Source organism: Rhea pennata, chromosome 17 (assembly GCF_028389875.1).
Source record: "Rhea pennata isolate bPtePen1 chromosome 17, bPtePen1.pri, whole genome shotgun sequence".
Taxonomy (NCBI): Eukaryota; Metazoa; Chordata; class Aves; order Rheiformes; family Rheidae; genus Rhea; species Rhea pennata.
The window spans coordinates 2,705,197-2,727,114 of record NC_084679.1 but is presented as its reverse complement, the minus strand read 5'-3'; the positions used below and the strand labels follow the sequence as shown (position 1 = coordinate 2,727,114).

Here is a 21,918-nt window from a genome sequence, read left to right as displayed (position 1 = left end):
ATAAAGGAAAGCCGTATGTGTAGATCTCTAAAAACAATGTTAAACAGTATCAAATAAGTAACTTACTTGAGCAAAAGATCGAGGGTTGAACTCTTTTGCATTAGGATTAAGTGTTGATTTTCTAACTTGCCTAAACAAAAAACAAAACAAAATAAAAAGATATTCAGCATTATTTCTTTACAAGCCTATTGGCAGAATACACTAACAATTAGAAATTTAAAAGGATGAAATACTTAATTTTCATCTATGAGTCAGATTTTTTAGAACTCAGATGACACAGCATACAAAAAGCTACTCTTCCTGACAGTACTCTTATCATACTTATCCATAAGTTTTCCAGCTGTTGATACTGCAGCTCGTATGAGACAGGGTAACATTTAAATAAGCATTTAGATAAGGATTAGGCATCAAGAGGACCAGAGTTCTATATGCAGCTCTGCTGCTGACTCATTAGATGATGTTTAGCACAGTCACTTCATCTATTGCTCATGCTGTGTAACTGAGAATATATCAATCATATAAACATTTATGATTTTACAAATTTGTAATACTGTGTTCTACAAATAACTAAATGCCAATAACAGATTTGCTTATTCTTAAAGGCATGATTACTCACTCAGAAGTATCTTTCTTCTCCTCTTTATCCTCTTTATCTTGTTTACTTCCAGGCCCAGATGTCTGTACACCTTGTGAAGTTACCTCTGGCCCTCTCTTTTGCTCAGAACTATTACTTATTGATGGAGAAATACTTGGACTATTAGGTTTACTACTGCCACTGTTAGAGTTAGTATTACTGCCAGTTTCTATGATAGATTCTTTAGGGGCTGATTCTGTCTTTTCTTTAACCACTTCTCTTGATTTTTCACCTTCTCGAGTTTTGTTTAGCAGCTGATCTACTGCATCTGAAGAGGAACTCGACTGTAACTGAAACAAACAAAACAAACCACCAAGGTCTATTTTCAGAAAATTGCTATACACAAATTGGAGACATAGTCTAACGTCATCACATACACAGAGTAAAATACAGTCCTATAGGCCTTAATCACCCAGAAATGACCATTTAAAATGCACACTTTCATTTTTAGTAATCAAATCTCTGAACTCTGACAACCTTTCAAGCCAACACTGTGAAATCAACCATTCATAGACTCCATTGATCTACACATTGATTAGATAGTGACAGCAAAACTTAAGAACCCCCCTGGACTCATCCCAGGTGATTTAACAGTAACACTTGAGAATTTAACTCAATTTAAAAGACCACTTTAACCAGGAGATATATTATGGAACAGCTGATATTCATCTTTAATTTTTCTTCAGCCAAACTCTTTATTTAACTTTGAAACAGCTCTTCCATATGGAGTACAAATGTGATAATCATTTATACCTAATTACCAAGTAGATTTCAACTAGTGTTTTCAGTGTACAGTATCTAAGTCAACATGTACATTCACAGGTATTAGGCAACTGTACTAAGAAGAATCAGCACTGATTCTAGAATATCTACTAGGAATCCTTATGAATATTTTCATAAATTAATCACAAGTTTTAAAGATCTGTTTTCCTGTTAGACATACAGTGTATTTAATTCATTAAAATAATTTGGATGCACATGAGAATTATGATATCCTTAAGTCAACATACAGAGACACTTACCCTAAAGTCATTCTTAAATTTCTTTAAATCATCAATCTGTTTTCTATGTTCTGAAACAACTGGAGATACACCTGCCAAACATAAGACCAGCATTGTCCAAGCATTTCTAGCACAAGCTATGTATACAATCCTACATTTCTAAGCTTAATCTAAAAGATAGTGTTTGCATATTTAAAAATGAAATACATCTGCATCATTTTATCTGTAACTGGGTATACTTCTACAAACTATACATATGAGCACACATAAGTACTCTGTAAAAACATGGTATTCCAGAAGTATTCGATGCACATGTAGTGCTAACATATCATACTAAGACAGATGTCTTTAGGTGTAGGGACTACATCTCATCTCCTCTGAGCGCAGAGCAGCATGCAATAAAAAACTTCAAAATATAACTGCTTATGCCAGCATTTCAGGACACAGAAATTTAAGTTAAAACACTGATCAAATTCAACAACATGAGAAGATTTTATTTTGAGAACTGAATGAATAAGCATGGCTGCAGAGAAAGTCAAATTTATGAGATAATAGCAAGAAACTGTGTTATAAAAAACTATGCTGACCACAAAGCTCTGACACACTATGAGCAAAGTTCCTGAAAGGAAACACCCATCCAGTCCAAGGAGAGCTTTAATTAAAAATATTAATAATAACAACAATTTTTTTTAAAATCCACTAGCTTGGGGGAAGGAATTGCACCTTCCACATAAGCATCTCCACATTTTATGGTGATGAAATGAGCCAAGAACAACACTTAAAGTTGTAAACCTGTCACTTCACAAGTGTGTGACCAAATATTTCTTGTAGAACACCCAAGACAGGTCACCTCCAAGCTGTCTTTAAAATATCAACTTCTCCAAATATATCCAGATCAGTGTTTGGAATTCAGTAAGTTATTCAAGTATGTATGGAAGCTTTAGATACAAACCTTTGTTTTCAGGTTTAGGAAAACTAGGAGAAGTCTCACTGGGCTTTACATTCTCCTTGTTTCCAGTTGCAGAATTTTGCCTCTGGTCCTGAAGCCTAGTATCTTTAGCTAGAAAAGAAATTCTCAAAGTCATTTTCTTATGCACAACTCAAAGTGATCAAAAAGAGATGGGGAGATAGGAATAGAAGAGAGATTTAACCACATTTAACTTACAAAAAAGAAACCATACATTCCAAATTGTATACTTCCTAGTTTGGGCCAGGAGAGGAATCTCACCTTCCCCACCTATGATCACTATATCAAAAAAACAAGAACATGTTCTTCCTTGTCACACACAGATCCTTAACTGGGCCAAAAAAAAAAAAAAAAAAAAAAAAAGTAAGAGTGAATTATTTTCAATAGTGCTAGCTCTTCAAACAAAGTGCTACAAACATCTGAGAGTTCTTAGACCTCAATGGTGGTAGTCTTGAAGGGTTTTCTCCTTTCATTATGCTCAAAATATTCTTTGAGAGCAGTGGCCTAGATTCCTTCTAATTAGAAAACAGCCAGAGAATCAGTTTGAAAAAAAAAAAATCTGGCTGAGTTAAGTCCAACACCTGTAAGCCCATATACCTTAAAGGAAAGAAGAAATTTAGAATACAGGCCTATCAAAAAGCCTTTCTCCAAATCTTATAGCTATCATCATGAGAAAAGGGAACTGACTAGACTTGCTATATTGTGTCAGACAACAGCTTTCCCATCATTTAGACAGCAGCTTCTTCATTTATGGACATCCTCATTTTCAGTGATTAGAGATATGGAATATTTGCCCGCTAGTGAGTGACTTACCTTCACTAGAAGGCGTAACTGCTCTGTTGGACGCAGGGCTAGCAGGTGTGGGAGAGGCAGCTGGAACAGGCATGGCAACAGATTCAGTAGGAATAGTACCAGGTTGAGGAGAAGGCAGAGCTGGTCCCGTGGGATTGCTGCTCTGCCTTGGAGACCTAGGCCTGTGTGTTTTAGGGGATAATCTTGGAACTAGAAACAAACAGGAAAAAATAGCTATAGGACAAGTTTCCTCATTTGCTCAGCAGTTTGCTTATTTTCAAAATGAGGCTAAAAATACATGCTTTAAAATACTCAATGCAACATTAAATTATAATTGAAAACCTGTTTACCTTTCAGGTATGTCTCCTAGCTCTTTACAATGCAGCATTTCAGATAAGTGGTACGATTTTCCTGCAGATTATCCCCTAACACATTCACTGCCCTGTTGTCCCACACTGAAACTGCAGTATGCTCCCTGGCCCCCAAGGCACAACTATAAAAGCTCACATTAACACAGCTTCAGGCAGAACAGAAAAGGTGGTCAATCTCAATACAAACATATACAGAACATTTTTAAACAGACTAAAGAGCACATCCATTTTACATAGTCCTCTTTTGGAGGGATACCAACTAGCCAAAAAAAAAAAAAAAGTATCAAATTGAAAGAGTATTATTTGCTATATATTTTTCCCCTGTGTTAGAGCAACAGAAGTTGTATACTGTTTAAAGAATGAGTTGTACCTCCTGCTTCCTGCTCATCCCACTGTGGCTAGTTTAGTTGTTTTACATCATACATAAACTTCAAGTGAGCAAGAAGAAAGAGAGGTAAGTTGTTTAACAGTCCTATTTGCATGTTAATAATACCTAAAGTGAGGGTGTGAAGGGAATATGAATCAGATCAAATGCCAAAACAGAAGAGCTTAAATCTTTCCCACAAGGCAACAGGTCTAGGGGGATTGTCTATGCATTAGACTGGCAATAATTCATACCTTCTTTCTTAAAAACGCATTCCCATTAAACACTTTCCTGGAATTCCTAGGACACTAGTATAAAACTCCACACTATAGCTGACTGATTCAAGAAAGCACCCTAGTGCTGACAACTCACTATAACATGGTCCCAACTACAAAAGCTCAAGACCAGCGCAAATGTTACAAGACTAAGCGTTAAATTTAAAAGGTAAATACTAAAAAGATGATAACTAATTGAAAAAAGGAAAAAAAAAAAAGAAAAAAGAGACTGAGTACATCTGCTACTACAGTACTAACTCATGACAAAGAAAACAACCACTTAAAACCTGGATCATTTTTAAAGGAAAAATACATCCACCTTAACTGAAATATTATTTCATCTTTTAACTCCAACCTTCCTCTATCCAAATACCTCTTTAACTTGCAAATCACATCAACTAAGTTATACAGCCATTATCCAAACTCAGTGATGTAATGGAACGTGTATAACTTTTCTTGTCTCCTTCAGTAACAGTCCTTAAAATTCCTTCATCAACTAATTCCCTCTTTTTCCCTTCCTTTCTTCTCATTCAGCAAAACTGACTTAACTCCTCTGCAGTTAAGACCATATTGCACTTCTAAGGACTGACTAGCCAATCATTTTACTAAACCAGCTGGTAACACCTTTCTCCCACTTCATCTAAGCAAGCTAAGCTAGAAGACTAGTGTTTACTCAGAGCCTGACTTATCTAAAAACGCAGTATTCTGCTTAGCATTAACACTCTAAAATACCCCTGGCAAGCCATCTGCAATAAGCCAAGCTTTACCTACCCCCACTGACAACTGATGACCACGTCCCACCTGAAGGGCTGCCTCGTGCCACTGTAGTAGTAGATGCTTCCCCTGGTGCATTATGAGATACAAATTCTAAGCCACTTGAAATTGTACCCCTACCAGTAGAGACTCTGTGACCTCGAGGGTGCCGTTGTGCCTTAGGAGACATCCGTGGAGGCCCTGAGAAAAAGAAGACAACCCCACACAATAAATACTTAACATCCATCACCTAGTGTATCTGAACATACTATCTATTTTTAGAAATGGGTTTAATCTTCAGTTGTAGTAACTCTCAATAATGCAGTAATACAGTCAAACAAATTACACTGACATTGACTAGAATCAGGGATCTGCAAGACTAAAAAAGCCAAGCCCTTGGTCCAGTCAGACTATCAACATACTCTTCACCTTGCTACAAAAGCTCATTTTCACTGATATTTAGATGCTGTGTCAGAATTGAAACAAGTCCTGGATTTAAAATATTTGAATACAAGCATTCAGTATTATTACTGCAAGACAAGCCAAAAAAGTTAGTGGCCCAGTTCCCTCTGGATGAGCACTAGGTCTCTGTCATCAACATAGTTCTGGGCTATCAAACATTTGCAAGGGGGAAAAGAAAAAAGTTTTCCCTCACTTTGGGAGGTGGTTAATGATACGAAGCATTTATTTACAGAGTAGTCACCACTGGCTGACCAATGCTCTTGGGGAATTTCTGTAGAGCACTCTGCACTTAGGCTAAATTCGGCAGTTTGCACCAGGTTATAATTCATTTACAGGTCAACAAAATTGCCATTTAAGAAGTCATTGCTATCCCAAGGTTCAAGTCATGCATATTTAACTGCAGGAGCTAAAGCCATAAAGTGAATACAGTAACTCTGAACAGTTTATATATCTGCCACAGAACAGTTATACTCAAATCTGAGCAGCAATAGTTACTACACCCTAATAAACATTTTCTTTAATGCAAGTTCACACTAAAGCACTGATACTTCAAACAGAAAAACTGTGCATGACAATGGACAATCTGGCTGATTATAGTTCTCTATTTTTAAAGCAGATCAGTAATAGAGAAAAATGCAGGTAGCGATTTTCCAGTTTCAGATAAGAAATATCAAGTACCTCTTCTAGGTGTATAAGTCTTTAAATATCCGCCTCTATTTTAACTATGAATCTAAAGTACATTTCAACCTAAATAATATACAGGCAAACATTGTAAAGACTACACACTTTCCAGCAATCCCATTCTTGTAATAGAAGTTACAAACTGCAGTAAGCAACACTTCATTATAGGCCTGACAAATGAATCACAACTGTTAAAAAATAAAAGAATTTGCATGCAGATTCTCAGTATTGCATCATACAGACACATCCACTGCTGTCCACTTTCTGGTTGCAGAGCATCAGATAAATATTGATAGAGCATTTATCAGGCAAGCTGCAGAATAGTGCTACTTATCCAATTAGCAGGATGACTTATCACTCCTGTTGCTCCAACGGAGCCAGCTATAGCAAACAGACTGCAAGTTTCCAGTTAGCTTAGGATAGCCAGTTTGCATTTCCCCAGGCTTGCTGTGCAGGCTAGTTTTTGAATGGAGGGAAAAGGGGGCCGGAGGAGGCTTCCTCACTGTCCTCAGAGTACAGATAAACTTAGTTTAGATACTTCTGCGTATAGTTACCCAAGACACCCTGGTAACTTTCCTCTGCAAATAAATAACTGACTACTAGAAAGCTGAGTAAACTTTAGATCTAAAGTTTTCTACAAGTTCACCTTGAAAGCAACTTACGCTATCCTATTCCACAGAGCACTTCTCTGAATACACTGTTTTACAAAAGGCAATTAAATGATTTCACTAAATTTGAAACTGCTGTGTGTTGAATTGTATTTTTTTTTAAATGAGACTTTATATGAAACAATATTCCTAAAAATGCCTTCTATTATCAGGTTGTGTGTGTTGCTGTTTGTTAAGACACTGAGCAGCGTTCACAAAGCTGAGTTTATTTCATACCAACTTGGGAAATTTCACAGCTTTATTTTGTTTTTGTAAAGTTCTTCAAATAAAAAGGTTAATAGAAATAGTCTGATAAACTAAAGTTAAACACAAATTATAGGTTAAGTAATGAAGAGGAAAAACAATTTTGTAATTAAACTCACAAAGGAGTTAAACAAAGACAAACAAAAACATGAACAAATCGTGGTATTGTACCTTCTGAAGACATGCGTTTAGGCATAGTAGAGACAGGAGCTGGAGAACCATGAGCAGAGGGGTGAGACGGGGGCCTGGAGGGCCGCGAGGGGGGCCTGGAGGGCGGCCGTGTAGGGGTGGCTGCCCGAGGTGGAAGAGAGTTGGGACCTGACTGGTAGCGAGAAGGTGGGCGAGAGGAAGGAGATGGGCAAGGCGATGGCCAGGGAACACCTGACAGAACAAATGATATGAAGGAAAGTATAAAAACTAAAGAAAAATTATGGGGAAAAAAGTCAACAGAAAAAAAAAGTAAAATATGACAAAATGATTTTTCATGTTTAACCCTTTGGGGACAGATTTCTGCAACCAATAAAATAGGTTCTGTAGGGTTATTTTTTCTACTTCAGGACTGGCCAAAATTTAACATCTGAATATCATAAACTCCCCAAAGGGTTAACTAGGATCTACAAATACTACTAAGGAATAGACAGTAAAGTTTGATCTGTTAGCCTATCATATATATTCTACAGTACACATCACTCTTGACAAGGTCCATAAATAGCTATCAAAGGATCTCATACAGTGGTTCACAGAGTATTGACTATACCAGCTACTACTTTCAAACCAAATGATGAGCAATACCAATTCTAGGAACTGCATCTTTACAAAAAACAGCGGTGTTCAGTGTCTGAACCTGACATTAATGCCTTTATCAATTATCTGAAGTATTAATGAAGAACTTTAATATAGGACATACGGGGTTCATTGTTTCTGAAACCGAGAACTTAAAATATTCAAAATGGCTTGTGAATTCAAGTATGTGATGTTCATTCAGCAAAGTAATAGAATGACTGCAACCACAAACTCTACGAACAGATTTCAAAGTCAGTAGTGTTTGGGCAAGACTCAGTTGTATCTTTTTCATGCAGCTGACACTTTATTTAACACAAAAATATTACTCACCTTTAGAGGTTCCTCAGACTTCCTCTCTACAGAGGCACTTGAATACTATACATTTTTATTTATACACACCATTCTCAATAATACTTCTAACTTATAAAAATAATGCCTCAGGTGTAGACTACTGCTGAAATCTATCTCAAAAAACATTATTTGTTTGTGAATAGCCGATGCCCACTATACAGTACCTAGCAATGTCCATTCATAAACATTACCCATGTGTAGAGCAGAAATTCCTTAAACAGCTATTTGGAGAGAAGGTTTTTGATTCCTTTTCCACATAACATGTTCCTTACTTTCCCCATCAGTGATCTTCCCCTCATGTCACAGTAAAGTTGGTCATCTGCCTTATTTTATTTTTTAAAATAGGAAACAGAATTGATACAGGCACCAAGGAGGAAGAGTGACACTTCCTCCAACACAGCTATCACCTCCCCTTCACTAGATGTCAGTGTTGCTACTATTCAACACAAAGCTTAGTAATAATAATACATAAAATTTTAATCTTTAGAACCATATACCTCATCATTTAAGGAAAGGGGATTTTTTTAAGGAAAACAAGTGACATCTCTGGATATGAAGCTACACACAATGCAGTCAAACAAATTTTTCATTATAAGTTAAATTCAAATGAAAACCACTTGTGTTAAATGATGAATGCTAATCTAGCTTATAAAATACTGATCATGAAGCATCATAGGCAATTTCAAAAATTAGATAAATGACTGCACTTGTATAAGGCACATTGATTTAGACTTAAGATACTTGCCTCCGTTAACTACTCTTTGATCTGCTCCAGAATTAGAACTGAAATCTGAAGCATGGGATCCAGATCTTGAAATTGGTGGGCCTGATCCAGACTGGCTCATCCTCGGTGAGTTTTGTCTTCCACTTCCCCAGGACAGGACATCTCTGTTTCTCTGTCCAGGTGGAATGTATTTATTTTCCCTGGAATACAGCAAGTTTCTATCAGTTATAGGGCAGAAGTGAGAGATAATGAGAAGCACCTGTTCAAGTGCTCTGATGATACTTATCCTTCTTAAATCAAGTTAAGAGAAAATTCAAAACACAATCAAATGCTAGCCTCATTTATTAAAATTGCCTTCTGACACTGAACTCACACTATGCTTTCTTTGAGCCCGCAGTCAGTGAATGATTTAGTACTAACACTTGAAATTCACTGTCCTTTCCCATAATTCTGTATGAATCTACCACAATGAAACTTCAGAATGCAGAAGTCTGTGTCACTACAAAGACAACATAGGGCCAGAGGTGCACAAACTAACGTGAGTGCCAGAAACAGCACACAATTGCTAGTACAGGGCTCCGAACCTCATCAACTGCCGAAAAAGCATGGCTTCAGTGAAGAAGTTACTACTGTTACAAACTATGTACAGCACTTAAATAAAAATACTATTCATAGTGCATGCAAGTACCTAGTGTTCACACCATGTCCTTCTCGTTCCCCAGCATTTCTCTGAACAGCAGTATATTTTTCTTCTTCTGTCCTTTCATCATTTTCCAAGGCAACTCGAGCTTTGTATTGAGCACTTGATTCAATTTCCTCTGCTAATTGAGTTGCTCTGGCTTCCCGTTTTAAAAACTCTTCTGAATTATCTCTTTCTAATGGCACCCTAAAAGACAAGGGAAAGGAAAAGAAGAATTTCTCTAAATGCATTCAAAGTACAGAGGACGTACAAAAATTATATAGTGCAAGCAGGTCAGAGTAATAAAAAAAAAAAAAAGCGCTTAAGCCAGAAGACTGGCTATGCTTTTTAGTATAAGTCACAGCACTCCAGAAACACTGATAAAACATTATACACAAATTCAGTGCCATTTACTTGCCTAAAGGAGCTGAGGTCAGGATGCAGTTTTTCCATAAGATTAGCAAAATTCCTAGGTCTTAAAGCTGTGCTAAGGCTCCAATTTGCAACATCATTAAGTACATTAATAATAACAAAAGATTAGTCTATCATTTAGATAGGAAGCTAACATAAAAGATCAAATTTGAAGTTTTTTAGCTACTTAGAATTTCCCAATAGACACAAGTGTCACCACTCCTGTTGAAAGAGCTACACATTTAATCCTTTGATAATTCCAGTCATAGAATTTCAGCTCTTCCTGTTATGAGTAACTGCAGAAGAGATGAATGCAATGCAGTAAAGCATGGGTCCAGAAGTCAGAGTTTAAAAACCACACAACAGAGCAATAAAAACACTATCCCTTGTTTGCCATGTTATAGGACCTCAAAACCATCTAATCTGGTGATGTATGATATTAGATAATATTACATTGTAAAAAGTAAACGTAGCTCCCTTAAGAAAGCCACCAACTAAGAATTCAATACATGCAGTGATGAAATACTCAAAGCGCTAACTGGTACTTCCTTTGTCCATTCACTGGTTTTGTACCTGTTCCATTTTTCATGGCAGCGTCAACTTTTATAAGACAACTTTGTGCTTTGTCTTTGATCCAAATTGAGATTTAAAAGTTACTTCATCCAACCTTACTTTAGAATAAACTACACAAAAATACAAAATGAGGCAGAAGCTTGGATCATGTTATGCTGGGCATTATATAATCACTGTCGCACATAGTTTGGATAATACAAAAAAGAACAAAGAAAGTGAGTAGAAATACAGGCCAAGTTTGGAACAGTATATGGACTCAAGTGCTGGAGGCAGAACCATGAAAACAACTGGGTTTGCCAAATTCCAAACCATCACTCTCAGCTACTAGACCACAAGCTTTTCCCCAAACACATACATTTTGCCCATTCCATAAGTCTATTGGCCTTACCAACTCAAAATTTTTAAATAAAAACCTTGACCTTCACGATGAAGCTCTGGGCTATGAGTAAGATAGGCATGAACAGCATGCATACAAACTTGTAGTCACTTAAACTATATTAGACATGCACATAAAGCAAAACACCCAATACTTCCTCATTTGTCTAATGATTGAAGAAAACAAAACAAAACAAAAAACAAACAAACAAACAAACAAAAAAAACCAGAAAGTGATGTCTGCAGCAGCACTGAGGGAGACTTAAACAGTCAAAATAATGTTTTTTACTTTTTTAACAGAAAAATGGCCATTAAAGATGAAACAAAGGCAATGGGCAAGATGACATTGTTTTAACCCTGGCTATACTAGAAGCATGTACAATAGCTCACCAGCACACTACTGTGATACACTTGCTAGAATACAAACTTATACCTTTACACAGTTTTATAAACAATACCTGCTCATATTTAACTTTAGAAACAGAAAGCAGCCAACCAAATCCTTTACCATCCTTCAATTACATGAGTAAGCCTTTAGCTATCTGCTTATCATGTACTTAGAGGTAGAGTTTCCCAATTTAGTAGACAACAATGTAAAGCAAGTTGCTTGACTGGAAACAATGGAATTTGTCTTTCTAAAGATTTAAAGTCATCTTCATGTTTTAACCTTCCATCTTTCTGCTTTATGGATGTTAATGGAAATAGATTAAAGTTCGAAAGCATAGAGACTTAGATCAGCAACGTATTCTAAAGAACAGCTTCCATAGGATTCATTTATAAGCCAATTAAGAAACTTTGATTATCACCACTTTAGAGATCTATTTTAACAAAAAGTAAAAATAAAATTATTGAACCAGAGAGCTGAAGATATATGCTCCAATTCTACATAAAAATCAGTATGTTCACTGCAATTCCTGGACATTCAAAAATAGGTTTATGCCTTGGGGATGAAAAGAGTGGGAAAAGATTAAAGACACTTCATGATGGCTGTGCAACATCTGCAATTGATTTGTTTATGCAGTTGCAGTTAACATTATAGCTGGCGACTACTGGGAACGGGTCCATGCTGCCAAAGCATCCAGAGGAGGCTTTATACTTCTATTTTCAAAGTATTAGCGTACTGTAACTATAACTTTACAATTGGACAAGTCTGCTAAACAAGTTATCCTCAGCACACAAGACTTAAAATATCAGCAACATTTCAAGTTTCCAATGTATACAAAAATCGATTATCTCAGCAAAATTAGGATTTAGTTAAATTGTTCTGACTGGTTAAATACAAACTATGAGTACAGTAGCTATCTAAAATAGATTACTGTTTTAAAATTTGTTATTTTCCACCTTATTCACAAAAGTTTTTGTAAGAAATAGGCATTACTGAATGCCTGTTGCAATGGGAATGAACTGTGCCCATTTAAGGGAATATACAGTGATATACCACATCTAACTATTAACAGAAAGTTGGCAAGGTTTCTTAAGCACCACTTCATCCATTGTTTTTTCAGTGACTTGATTCTACAACCTCAGAAAGTATATAAAACTATCTTCAGAATATAAAATTTAAATCAAACCAGGGAGAACATTAAACACAAGTCTAATAACAAAATATTTTGGAACTTACGTATAAGAAGATAAACTGCTGTCATAAGTTGATACTACACCATAATTTTCTTCATTGTAACGAAACATGTCATTGGGATCCCATCCATTAGACTAGAAGAAAACGATGCTTGTTTTTCAAAATGACACTGGAAACACATTCCCTTAAAATTAAGGGCTGATGGCAAAGTTAAACCTTTTGCCATTTCTCCTGGGCCTACTGTCCATATAATGAAGTTAATAAAGCCACAGTTTTATTTCAGGGATCTTCACCTATCAGGTGCACAAATTTTGCCATCAAAAGCCAGTGGTTTGAGGTTTTTGTTTTTTTGAACAAGTACCATGCCCCCTCTATACTAGATTACTGGCTAACAAGAAACACATACATGAATTCCTTTCCAAAATCATTGACACTTCTGAACATTACAAGTGTGCCTCACTGTGGCAACCAGTGGCTGTTTGTTTTCAAATGCACTACTAATATAATTACCTAAGAGATGCACACCACAGGCAGAAGGTCCCTGTTGATCTGCACAGCTTCCCCACTTTAGTAAAATTGCTATTACAGCACTCAAGCATTTAACCTTCACAAACGATAAATGTTTTGAATGTTTTACGAAAGCACTGATGGTATTAAGCATTCTAATAAATCTGAGCTGCACAATATGTACACTAAAATTGACAGGATAACTGTTCTACCCAGACAAAGTTAATATTTTCCACGGTAACACTACTAGATTCTTCTCTAATCAGTATGTTATCTTCTTTGCTTTACATACTGCAGTCTGAATGCCTTACTAAAAAGAATGCATGGTTGAGTAAAATCTGATTCCTATGATATACAGAGAAACTTCATTTGAGAATACACTCTCTATCAAACAATTCAGAATCTACTGAGATTGTGTCTGTGCTTATTAAGTCATGGGTCAGACTTTCATCAATTTCCTTTATCTCAGCTCAGAGACAGTTAGCTAAGCATAATTTCACCATAATTTCTGATGCAACAGTTGTCAGACAGGGATGCTCCGATTAAACATAAATCACTTCAGTGTAGTTTTGAATTTGGAGTCCTTAATAAAAGCTTCTCTTTCAGCCAGTCCTTGAGTCAAACACGTCCCTTACCATAGCAGCTGCCACCTGTCAATATTTGCCAGAAAGTGGCATTTGAAATCCAGCTATTATTATTCAAATTGAGAAAAAGTACTGCAGCAGCTGCTAGCAAAGTTTGAACATACACCCATACAATGTAAGTGAACAATTTTGGTCGTTACCAGATTAAAATTAATGAATACTGCAAGGCATGTCCAGATAAACAGCTTGTTTTTTTACAGACTGTCTTAGATGATAAACAAAAAAAGCTTTACTTACAACATCTGTCTCTAATGCCTCAAGCTCCTCAGTAGCCGTGGTCTCTCCTCCATCCCATGGTTCAAGATCCTTTTCTTTGTGTTCACCATTTACTTTAGCACTGATGGCTGAATCAGTAAAAGCATCTAAAATGGAGCAGGGAAGGATGGGGGTGAAATCAAATTTGGTTAAGTACAGGAAGACATCGTACACACTGGTGCATTTGAGGAATAACCAAATACAACTGAATCACAGGCATATGAACATCATTCACTTCCTCTTCTGGTTGCTACATTCAATTAGATTACATTAAGAAGAGCCTACTACATATTTACGAAAAACTACTGAAGGACAGACTAACTTTAACATATCTGTTTATAGGTCTCTTTGCAACTTTTAGTATGAGGCACAAGGCAGAGAATAGTAGTTATTAATTTCAGAATACTTTGCACAAACAACATGCATTTATTTAAATAAAGAACAAGACTACCTGAGTATCCCCATTCCTCTATATAACCCAACACTTAAATAATATACTTTTCCAAACAGCCTACATAACTGTACACTAATGCATTATGCACATAGCAAAAGAAGCATCAATGTAAACTGATTGCATTCCAAAATGCGTGGAATGCAACCTTCCCTTCAGATATGTGTTTCTTCTATTTCCAACTCCTCAAGATACTGCATGCATATCCAAACACTTTTACACCCTTCATAATGTAACTCTGAATCCTCTAGTAGCTTGGTGCATCCATTCATTGTGACATGAACAGAAAAGATCTTTTTTCCTGAAAGAGCTTTTTCAAGTAGCAGCTTACCCACATCTCACAGCAAGATTCAGAAACTCTACCTCTTGTTCTTAACAACATACCAAAATAAATATACCATTAGCCAGGTGCACTAAGCAACAGGGATTGTATACAAATTATACAATTTTAATAAAAAAATAAAAAGGATCATGAACTTTTATTTTTATACTTGTTCATGTTTCATTCAAACCAGACTAAAAAAATAACTAAAGGAATAATACTAGGATATGAAAGTACTTTTAAAAAAATGTACAAAGCCATTCATCAAGGAAGCCAAGCTTGTACATTTGTAAGCAACCAAATCTTATAGCTGCCTGCAAATTCTTAAATTACTGAACACAGGGAACTTTACAAAAGACAAAGAATTAAAAAAAGCTTGTTAGTGTGCTTTCAGTCTAGAACTTCTCATTGTCATTCTATAGATAAAATAAGGAACAAACATTTCAGATCTTTAGAAAAGATGATATCAAAGCACCAGGCAGTGCCAGGTATGGAAAAATGTGGTTTAAATTAAATTTTGGCAAGATCCGAAATCTTATTGAAGACAAATGAACTTTGAAGCCATCATAAAAAGAATTCACAACATAAAGTGATTTGTTGGCTACTACTGTTAAGTTTTAAACTATCACTGAAGATTTTTTTTTTAAGAGAGATTGTCAACATAACCTATTATTCCTGCTTTACCCAATTTCACAGTCAAGTTCTGCACATATCTTGGTATGATCTGTCATAACGGTTAACCGTGTTTAGTCTGGCTAAAAACATTCAGCACTATCTCATGAAATGCTTGCTCAACTCATACACATAGAGTATGAGACTATGAGACTAAAGCGACTATGAGTAAGCAATTAAGCATTGTTAATTAGCACATATGAAACAAAACATTATAGAAATGTATGAGACAGAAGTTTATTAGCTAAACATTCATTTCAAATACAAAAGAATCAGTAAAATAAGAAAAGAAAGGCAAATGAAAGAAAGACACCTGATGAGGCACATCACTGTTAAGGCTCATGTGAAATTGCAAAAACCTGCATCAATCACCTTGAGAGATGTCATTGCATTGTCTGCCAATGAAAGCTGTGGTAATACCTACTCAGTTGAAGATTAAAACTTTCAAATGAGATATTTTAGCTTGTCACTAAATCCATTGCCTTTACCAGGCACACTCTAAGATTATTTGTAAACTGTTCTGAAATAGAGTCATTATAGCATTGTACTACCTATTAGTGCTGATGCAATGTTTCAATTGTTGCATTTTCAACTGTTCAGAATAGGTAAAAATCAAGGGTGAGAACAGAAGTCATCAACTAACTGCAAGATATTCTAAATGATTTGGTGAAGTTATGCATGCAAGTTTTATAGTGCCATAAATGTGCGAGCAAAGATATTAAGTTTCCATTATATATTATGGTAACAAAAGCATTATGAAAGGCAAGATGCAGAGACAGAGTGACTGCCAAAAAAGTTACCTGTTTCTGAAGGAACTACAACAGATATGGAAAGAGAAAAAATTGGAAGATATCAGATATAAATACAGGTGGATATTTCACATTAGCTTTGTCTGAATGCAGCCATATAAAGTGTTTCTTTGAAACTGTCATTCTCAAACTGATTATACATCTCCCACCTTAAAGAGAACATCTGTAGGAAAACTTCAGAGATATTCCCACCTGCTCACAGACCCATTATTTCCCCAGTTCTGCTTCATAAAAATCCTCTAACTAGCCTACAGATTTCTAAGGTACACCAGTTTGAAAGAAAACATCTCTCAATTTTCTCTTCACCAAACTGCTTTTTAATTAAATACACTTTTAAAGCAGGAAATATCTTTAAATATAACTTGAAACTACATAGTAACAAAGTGCTACCTCAATCCACAGATAAGTAGCAGCAAGAGAACACATTCAACAGGAAGGTAAAAAACAGACACTTTATTTGGAAACTCTACATTTACCTCATCAATACTCAGTAGCTAAGCCAGCCTTAACCTGGATAGGCTTGGCACGCTGGTGCTTTGTTTCTGTGCCTAACACCACTAATGTGATGCTTCATGTTTAAAACTCTCCAACCAGTCATTTTAATACAAATACAATTTGGAGACTGCTTATGTCATTCAGCAAACAAAAATTTGCATCTAAGCTGCTTCACTGGTTTGGAGGGGAAAATCTGAAAATATTCCGCAATAGGATTAGATAAATCAGAAATAATAAGAAGAATGGTGACAGTAGCTGACAATGATAATTTTTAAGTCACAGGGGTGCTTCCTTAATTTCTAAGAGATGACTTCAAGACAAAAACTCCATAAAAATGGTGCCATTTTGGATACTGTGAATAAAATACTATCTTGTTAGACACATACACTCAATCCACAAATTTTCCTGTTTTAAAAAGCCACATACAAAACATTCAGCTGAGCACTGCTAAAAAGTGTGATGATACAGAGGGACTTGGACAAAAACCAAAAAAAAGGACCTGAGTCAAAATAAGAACTCCATCATCTAAAAAAAAAATGCTGCGGATTCAAGGATGATTGCTACAGTCAGTCAGTCCCAAGTTTCCCAGTAGAATCCAGCACATCACGGGGCACAGGAAGCCTCACTATTCTTCATTTGTCTCTCACTTTAGCACACAAGTTACAACTGAGATTGTGACCTTTACAACTCAAAAAAATCCCACAGTTAGGAAAAAATCATGCTACAAACACAAACTTCTAGTCACACAAAACAGTCTCATGGGTATCCAGGCAAAGTTCAAATGCAGCAGAAGGATACCTCAAGTCACAAATCATTATTTTCCTGAAAAAAAAACCCAGCCAGAAAGGCACATGGGACACCAAGATTAAAAACACAGCAAGTCAAACAAGACATTATCAAAATTAGTGAACAGCAACAAAACTAAGAACACATACAAATAACAAACTCTACCAATAACCGTTTCCAAAACAAAAATATTGCTCTTAAGATTATTATTAAAACAGAAGCTAGAACAAAAACTGCTGCTACAAATGCCTACTGTCAGACTAGTAACACACAAGATATTGACTGGACAGACTCAGCCTCCACCTTATCTGATGTCTCATATCTCTAAAACTGTTGAACAAACGATTCACATGGCACTTCAACATGGGCATATTTTTAATCAATTCTTTTTGTACATGGTAAAAAACAAGTCAAAGATCAAACAAAAACTGGCCATACAAAAAGCTTGAGTTGTAATACCTAACTACCCACCATTGCCTTGTATCTGCTTAATACGAAATTTCCTTAGCAAAGGACTTCGATACGCAAAACCTCATTTCTTGTTTCAAAGCTGACTAACAGGAAAATAAAAAAATTCCAATGACGCTTCTTCTTATGCAGCCAATGTTCACATTAAGCAACAGCAAATTAAATATACATGTTCTGAGAAAAATTCAGCTTGGGCAAATTCTTCAAATATATGTTATTAAACCATTAAAAAGTATTACCAGACTGGAGCAATTAAGAGTCCATGTTTGATTAACTTCAGTGTTTAACATGCTTGTTCTCTCCAATATGTTTTAAGCTACTAATGGTCAATAGCAGAAATACGCATGTAACTTTAACTCCAAGGTTCAAATTCTATTAAATCAATATGCTTTATGTTCCAAAGACATTCAAACACTGCGCTGCAAACAGCAAATAAAGTTTAGCATAGTTTGAAGTAAACTGAAGTTTCAGCTTAAATGTTTCAACACTAAATGCTTACTTGTAACTACTTACTACTGCTTCCAAACATTAAAACCAGTTACCACCAGCTTCGCAGAGCTACATTTCCTTCCTTTGTTCATAATTATGTCTACTGCTATTCCCCTTGCAACAGTTTCTCTGGAAGGATGTCACTTTCACTGCTAACTCAAAAAAAACTTAAATAGCCAATTTTGCCTTTTTTTTTTTACCGGATTTGTAATATTTTTCTCAGAGCGTAGTAACTGTGCCAAAAACCAATAAAAACATTATAGAAGCCTATTACTTTAACAGTAATGATCTCAAATTGTCTTGTCTTTAAAGAGAAGCCAAGGAGACATTTCTGAAGCCTTATCCAAATTTGAATCACATGCAAACTAGCACTGTTGACTGATTCAAAACCAGTGTTTAGGGCTATAAGAAACATTGCTAAAAGCTTTTTCTGTAGAGAAATAGTCTCCTGTTTCAATTATACAACCCAAACACTCTAGCAAATACTACGTTCAAGCATTGCATTTAAGCAGAAAGACATTACATGATAATTTAATGCTGAGGATTTGAACTTGCACATTAGAATAGATTTTTAGCTCCTGATTTCCATTGGCACAGTCAGAAGACAGTGTCTATCCCTCATTAAATACAGACAGAATATCCTTGCAGGGAAAAAGGATATTATGCAATTTCACCTGAGTTTTCCAATGCACATTTTATTCATTAGCTTGCTACTACTGTAGAAAGTCCTAATTCCACAAAGGAAGATACTCCCCTCCCCCCCCCCCTTTTTTTAAGGCTTCAAAAGACTAAAAAAGCAGGAGGCAGGTCTATGCAAACTGACAGAATTAGAAATAAGGGCCCAGGAAGTAGAGAGAGATTTATTTTTAGAAAATAAACAGTTAACAAGTCCCTGTCTGCACAGTTTTTTTTCCCCCATCCCTTCAAATTTCTGCAATCTGTGTAGGCACCACACACTCTCCTCTGATGCATCTAAAGATGTGACGTTATGCTTGGCATAAGCAAATCTAAGACTGCTGCTTCCAAATAAGGTGGCTTCACCCACCCTGAGCTTATGCTGCCATCACCTTCCCTACATCAGCACTACTGATGCAACTGTAGGATGAATTATCTGCTCACTGCTCCAAAGCTGCACAAGTACTATGGTAATGAAAGGTGCTTAACAGCTTATTTCTTTTGGAGACAACTCTACTTTCCACTCCTGACAAAAGGACAATCCATCCCATTCCCTTACTCCCCTCCCTTCCAAACCACTGTTCTTTTCTAGCCCTCTTTCAGTCACCTTTCTTTTCCATTTCTGTCTTTCTGACAGAAAGGCAGCGTGAGAAACAGTGACAGCTAACATTTCTGCTATTCAAGCCTGAGGATAACTCAGAAGATCAAAATCCAGAGAGTCGGGAGCTCCATTTGTCCACACTCTGCTTCAGCAGAGCAGCAAGTGCCAAAATAAAAATCCACAATACTTGAAAAGATACTCTTACTGAACCAGGATACACAAACATTTCTGAAGCAGTATCTCTTGCATAAAGTAAGTTTACTTTAAGGCCTCCTCACAAGTCCAGTAGTCGGGGGGGGGGGGGGGGGGGGGGGAAACAACCCCACCAATACACTCTAATCTAGTAAGCCTCTCCTTTGGCAAAAGGTCCTAGGAGTGCCTTTTGTTTGACTTCATTTTTAGTGAAGTAAGAGTGAACTGCCTTTGTCTACTTAATTATCAGTGAAACAACTAAAAGATATTAAGGGCTAGGCAATTTTAAAACATTTGCCTCTGGACATGTTTTTTGGAAATCTGTGGAACCTAATTAGCCCTCACCTGGAAGTTCAGGCTGTTTCAGTTTTCACCATGAAAAGCTGTACTTTTTTAGCTTTTTACACAGGCTTATCTGACTACATACCATGAAGGTTTGGGTTTATTTGTAAAGAAAAAAAAAAGGCCTGCAGTTTCTAAATGTGTGTTCATATACTTCCATTCTTCTGAACCCTTAATTTATCCAATATGAATTACCAAGTTTTCAGTCCTTCCAGTTAATCTTGCTCCAAGTCCCTACAGCTTTATTTCAACTTTCCTTTCCAGGTACTTGGGAGCTTTAGATTCAAAGAATTTCCACCTAATAAAGCAAAGTGAGTGACTGTTCAAACTGAAGCAGTCATCTTCTAGAAAAGTTTCATTGAGTATTATTCCTAGAAATAGTAATATGTTCTTCATTCCCTTCATTTACTAAAGCTCTGTAAAACTCTAAATTCTATAAAGACTGGGTAATGGACAGTCCAATCTGCATTTGCATTGAGGTGATATTTTTAGCAGATCCATTATAAAGGAGCGTTAAGGTAATTTAAAATCAAAGTATGGTCCAGAGCCTGGAACTGGCACTTATCTCTATTGCAGTGCTACTCTTGCTCTGATATTATGCATCATCTTCTGGGAAAAGCAAATACCTTGAAACAACAAGCCTCTCATTCTTCATTTTTAAATCAAACAAAAGCATATACATGTACAAACAGAAGGTGAAAACAACAAGATCTCCTTAAATGTCCACGAATCCCTATACATCTCCTCTAAGTCACTGATGCATGGGAATAAAGCATGTATTTTACAGTTAAGCATTTTGCTCTCAGTGATACTTGTGGAGCCTTGCAGTGGGTAACCTGAAGATATACATATATGTCCAGCAAATCAGGAACATAAACAAAGAAACCTCTGAGGTTTGCCATCCAAAAAAAAAAAAAAAAAAAAAAAAAAAATCTGCAAAGGAACTAGAGCTGTCTGATTATAACTTTCTTAGTCTCCAGAAAAAAATTATCAGGGTCTTGGAGGTCAAGCATTAAAAGAAAAAGTACAAAGACTGTCTGATTGCCTGTAAATCATTTAATTCTGACAGTTTCAGATCAAGTCATGTCTTGAGATTTTAAGACTATTTGCATAACACCTCACTAGATTCTTCTGTATTTAGGAGAACCTAAGCTACGTATCTATAAGAAGGAGACCAGAAAAAATGAAAATAATAATAATAATAAAATGAATATTGGATTCTTCTAAAGAATTTTTAACTTTGTTTGCAGTAGTATTTTTAGAACTATATTTATACAAATGTGTGTGCAGAGATAAAAGTTACTTAATTGAAAAGTATTTATATAAACTAACTCTGAAGAACAGCGTTTTTATAGAGTTTGTGTATTCTTGGCTTCTTATATAACATTTAACCAGTTAATTTAGAGAGAAATTCACAAAAAATGGCTCCCACAAAATCTGTAAAATGTTTTAGTGATAATAACAAGAATCTGCTTTCCAGATACCAAAAATGGCTACTCAGTACCCTCAGAAAGGCTCTGCAAT

General features: G+C 36.0%; 1 protein-coding gene across 9 annotated transcripts in view; it reads right to left on the bottom strand.

Annotated features, from left to right (window-relative positions):
- ATXN2 (ataxin 2) overlaps positions 1-21,918 on the bottom strand; it is a 55,120-nt gene that overhangs the window by 22,372 nt on the left and 10,830 nt on the right. For 5 of the 9 annotated variants that reach the window (XM_062589926.1, XM_062589933.1, XM_062589934.1 and 2 more), the window contains exons 6-16: positions 14,075-14,199; positions 12,729-12,820; positions 9,758-9,955; positions 9,091-9,269; positions 7,383-7,592; positions 5,176-5,358; positions 3,416-3,604; positions 2,588-2,695; positions 1,657-1,727; positions 617-924; positions 67-130 (exon numbers count right to left, since the gene is read on the bottom strand). In XM_062589926.1, coding sequence (XP_062445910.1) covers positions 67-130; positions 617-924; positions 1,657-1,727; positions 2,588-2,695; positions 3,416-3,604; positions 5,176-5,358; positions 7,383-7,592; positions 9,091-9,269; positions 9,758-9,955; positions 12,729-12,820; positions 14,075-14,199 — 1,727 coding nt within the window. The remainder of the gene's footprint in view (positions 1-66; positions 131-616; positions 925-1,656; positions 1,728-2,587; positions 2,696-3,415; positions 3,605-5,175; positions 5,359-7,382; positions 7,593-9,090; positions 9,270-9,757; positions 9,956-12,728; positions 12,821-14,074; positions 14,200-21,918) is intronic. The other 4 variants (XM_062589930.1, XM_062589929.1, XM_062589932.1 and 1 more) reach the window with 4 other exon arrangements.